This window comes from Apis florea, unplaced genomic scaffold, assembly GCF_048593485.1.
Source record: "Apis florea isolate Af1SG1 unplaced genomic scaffold, ASM4859348v1 contig_3391_pilon, whole genome shotgun sequence".
NCBI classification, from domain to species: domain Eukaryota; kingdom Metazoa; phylum Arthropoda; class Insecta; order Hymenoptera; family Apidae; genus Apis; species Apis florea.
The window spans coordinates 1,509,911-1,514,600 of NW_028256754.1; the positions used below are offsets into that span (position 1 = coordinate 1,509,911).

The 4,690-nt window shown below is 15.4% G+C and overlaps 1 protein-coding gene across 1 annotated transcript; it reads right to left on the minus strand.

Moving 5' to 3' along the window:
* Window positions 1-265: 265 nt before the first annotated feature.
* Window positions 266-3,919, minus strand: LOC100869130 (uncharacterized). Its single transcript, XM_012492987.3, has 4 exons — window positions 3,277-3,919; window positions 2,710-2,888; window positions 970-1,156; window positions 266-407 (listed from the first exon to the last, which is right to left on the minus strand). Exons 1-4 carry the CDS (start codon window positions 3,352-3,354, stop codon window positions 366-368), a joined length of 486 nt encoding a protein of 161 aa, XP_012348441.1. The 5' UTR covers window positions 3,355-3,919; the 3' UTR covers window positions 266-365.
* Between the last annotated feature and the right edge of the window lie 771 nt (window positions 3,920-4,690).

Below are 4,690 nucleotides of genomic sequence, written 5' to 3' on the forward strand. Positions count from 1 at the left end.
ACTTTATTAAATATTACAATTTTATAATTCAAATAAAATGTAGAAAATATAAAATATTTTTTATATTATTGAAATATAAATAATTTAAAAATTATTCAAATATTTTCAAACTACTATAGCAACCTCATTTTTGTACAACAAATATAAATATATTTATTAATAATAATATGGACTTTTTATGTTATTGTTTACTAATAAAATTGATTATTAATATTATATAAAAAAAATAATTATTAAATAATTATTTATATTTTGGAAATTTACCTTATATATTTTTGTTGATATAAATTTTTTTATATAAAATTTTATAGATATCTTGTTTTATTAAGTAATTAATAATATAAATAAATGTGCATTTTCCAAAATTATGGCCATGTAATTTTCTGTCTTTTCTTTGATGGTGCTCCCTACAAAACATGTGAAAATTTTTATGTAAATTTTTTATAAATATATTATATTTATTAAGTGATATTTATTATCATTTATTTATATTACATAATTCTATGATTCATTTATTAATATTATGTCATTTATAGTATAATATATCTATTATAAATTTAAAGTAATATAAACTTAAATTTTCCAGTCCTATATCAAACTAAACTAATATTCTATTTTATTTGACTATGTCTTTTCAATTTTAAGACAAAAATGTATTCATTTAAATTATAATTTGATTTCTTTATATAAATAACAAAAATATATCAATAACATTTCATTTGAAATATTGTTAAATTAATTAGAAAAATATGAAAATATATCAAAATTATAAATAATTTTTTAAGTTGAAAATATCTTATTAATTATAAATACTTTAAAATAAAATATTATTCAGACCAAGAAGAATCAAAATAAAGAAATTTTTAAAAATAAATATTTAAAAATAAATAATAAAGAATTGAATTGAGAGAAATCGTTTAAAAAATAAAGATCAAGTTAAATAATTAAATAACTAATAAATATACCTACATCATATTTTTCATCATTAACATGTTTGTCAATACCATTACATTTTGTAAAATTATTTGAATTATTCAAACATATTTTCTTAGAAGTTTGTTTAATTTCATTTGTAGAAGATTTTGATTTCATATAAGAAGATTCAGGCATTTTTGTTATTTCATTAATATATATTTTTGTACTATTTGTACCATTCCTAAAAAAAATTTGTGTACTTTTCTTATTAGAAATTAGAAATATAAAAATATTACATAAAAAAGAGAGAAGATAAAAAATAAAATATAATAGCAATTATAAGAACATAATAGAAGAAAATTTCCTATGATACATATAAAAAAAGATACGAGGAAAAGACAGAAATTTGATAATAAAATTTCATTACAAAAATAAATTATAGATAAAAGATTATGTTGTAAAATATTTGGAAAGGAAGACAAAAATATATAATATGTTTTAAAGGAATAAAATTATAAAACTAATGAAAGAGTTATATGAGATAAAAAAAACAATACAAAAATTAAAAAAAAAAGAAACAAACAAAAACTAAAAACTGATAAAAACTAAATACATAAAAATAGTAAAAGAATGAACAAATGTTTATATAATTATTTTTATTATAAGATTATTATCAAGTATTATATAGTTTATATATTGAATTTTATCTATAGTACTATAATTTATTTTTGAATATAGGCTAAGTTATGTTAAAATATTATATACAATGCAAATGTGTAAAGTTTATATGTGAAAGTTGTCTTTAATACTTCAATTAATATGAAATAATTTATATTTTAAATAATATAAATATTTTAAGATTAAAGATATATATTTTAAGACTAAGATTAAAAAATAAAAAATAGCATAAAAACTAAGATTTATATAATTATTCTTATTATAACATTGTTATCATAATACTATTATAGTTTATTTTTTATAACTATTAAATTAAAGAAACTATATGATATATAATATAGATTATAATACAATGATATATAATAATTTATGCTCTAAATGATATAAAGTTAATTAAGTTGTTTTCAAAATAAGTTCTAATAATTAGGAAATTAGAAAATAAAAAGTTTAGTAATTCTGAAATAATGATATGTTGTAATTAGATTCCAAATGATATATCATTTATAAAATCAAAAATCATCTTAAGATTAAGAAATAAATAATAAATATTATACAAAACAAAATCTATATAAAAATGTTAAATTATATAAAAATTATATTAATATATACATATGAATTAAAAATATGATACATAATAATAATCATCTTAATCATCTATCTCATTAATTATTTATAATTTATTTTAAATATATTCTTTTATTATCAATATATTGATTGCTAAAAATCTTAATGTTATATTTATTTATATTAATAATATTTAATATATTGTAAAAATTGAAAATTTAAAAAAAATATCTTTATATATATGATAGTTTTATAATTGTAAATATTCCCTTATTTTGTTTCTAAATTTTACAGATTCTAATAAAACTCTTATAGTCTAATAAAACTTTTAATATAAATAAGACTTAATTATATTAATTAAATATAATTAATATAGCAATCAATATATTAAACATTTATTACCTATAAAATTAACTTATTTATAAGAAATAAACATTTTTAACATATATATATATATCATAATTATTTATCATATATATATTTATCATAATTAAAATTTTAATATTTTATTAGTTTATAATAAATAAGTAACTTTATAAATGTTTTACTTACAATGAAATTGAATTTCTATATAATTCATTATCAAAATGTATTGCTTCATTATGTCCTTTTATTTCTGAATTTTGCGTACTTTCAGAATGTCTTTGAGGTAATGGTAATGCCACCCGTTTATATAGTTCTATTAATTCAAATCTAGATAAATTTTTATAGTCACTGAAGTCAATACATCTCTATAAAATAAACAAATATTTAAATAAATCTATTATAAATCTATTATATATTTATATACATAAATATATATTTTTTTAAATAAATTAATAAAAGATATATGTATTAATATTAATATCAAACTAATAAATAATTTAAGAATTTTATTTTTTAATTAAAGCCTAAAATAATTAAAAAAAAATAATCGTCTTTTAACAATATTTTTTTGCAATTCTTTATATTGCAAAAAAGAATAAAATTATTGAATACAAAATAATTTAGATTTTTAAATATTTACTTAACATTATTAAATATTTATAATTCAATATTTTCAATTTAATATAAAAAATTAAATTTTTTAAAATTTAATTAAATCGAAAATTGTCAATAAACATAACCTGTTTAGCTTACATTTTCTAAAATTTCCTTAAGTTGAGAATCTGACAATGATTCAGGATGAGTTAATTCATACATTCCTAATGTCGACATTCTGCTAAATATTTAATTCACTAATAAAAACTACTGTACTATATTAAGTGATCATTTGACAATTCACAAATATGATACTATTTAAATATTAGTTATGCTTATCATTCGTTATTTAATATATATATATATATATATATATATATATATGATAATAATTATTTCATTTTTATTTATTATTACGTATTCATTTTGCAAATTTTAATAAATATAAAAAAATTGTATATATCATGAAATAAAATGCATTATTATATGCATTATTGAAATAAAATGTACTTATTACATTAACACATTATATTGAAATTTCAATGCGGCAACAAAAATCGAAAGCAGTTCTCAATGACAGATATCAACTTTTTAATAACTATAAGAAAAGGTTAAAACGGCGAAAAATGCAACAAAATTCAATATGACTGTACACACTTGTCAAACTTCAATACTTGAATTAGACATGCAAGAGAAAAATACTTAAAAAAATTTTTTTATTTTAAATTTCTTAAAAAAATTCGTGATGCAATTGTATGCATCATCGATTATGGAATAGGAAATCCCTATAATGCACATATTTATGTTACTCGCGGTAAATATTCAAACTATTTTGTTTTCATATACATATTAAGTTTCTGAATTCATTACCAAGGCATCTATTAGTATTTACATGATAAAAATATTTTTCTTTAAAATTTTAAAATTTATTTTAATGATGATAATAAGAATATCTTTTCTAATTAAATAATATCAAAATTTCTTGATTATATTTTAATTCAAACAAATAAATAAAAATTATAATTAAATATACAATAAATAGTTATGAAAAAATAAGTATATAAAATTGTAGGAGTATTAGGAATATTAATGATTAAAAATTTAATACTTTTTAATTATTTACATTTTAATATTAACATTTTAATATTATATGATTTCTGCAATCATAACTTAAATAATTTTCTGCAAATAATAACAATTATTAATTTTATTTCTTAGATAATAAATTTCTTAAATAATAATCTACAGATTAAATACATTATAAAATTGAAAAAAATAATGAAAAGGTATAAAAATAATTTGATATCACATTTTTTTCTAAAACTAACTTTCTTTATTTCTTTCATTATTAGATTTGTCATTATTGTATTCAATGTGATTTAAATTTTTTCTTTTCATTTATATTTCTTTATACCTAACTACATACTAAAAAAAATCTACACATAATCATAACAATTTAAAGTCATAAACAACAAAGATAAATAACAAATAATTTACATTCATTAAAACAAATCATTTACACTTCTCATACATATATATAGTAAATAAAATCATATGATTTTTATTTTTTTTT

Excerpts from the sequence above, each read along its gene's own strand:
- LOC100869130 (XM_012492987.3), bottom strand. The coding sequence starts at position 3,354 with ATGTCGACATTAGGAATGTATGAATTAACTCATCCTGAATCATTGTCA. Across the intron at positions 2,889-3,276 it reads TTAAGGAAATTTTAGAAAAT|AGATGTATTGACTTCAGTGA; the intron begins GTAAGCTAAACA and ends TTTATTTTATAG. Across the intron at positions 408-969 it reads TTAATGATGAAAAATATGAT|GGAGCACCATCAAAGAAAAG; the intron begins GTAGGTATATTT and ends CATGTTTTGTAG.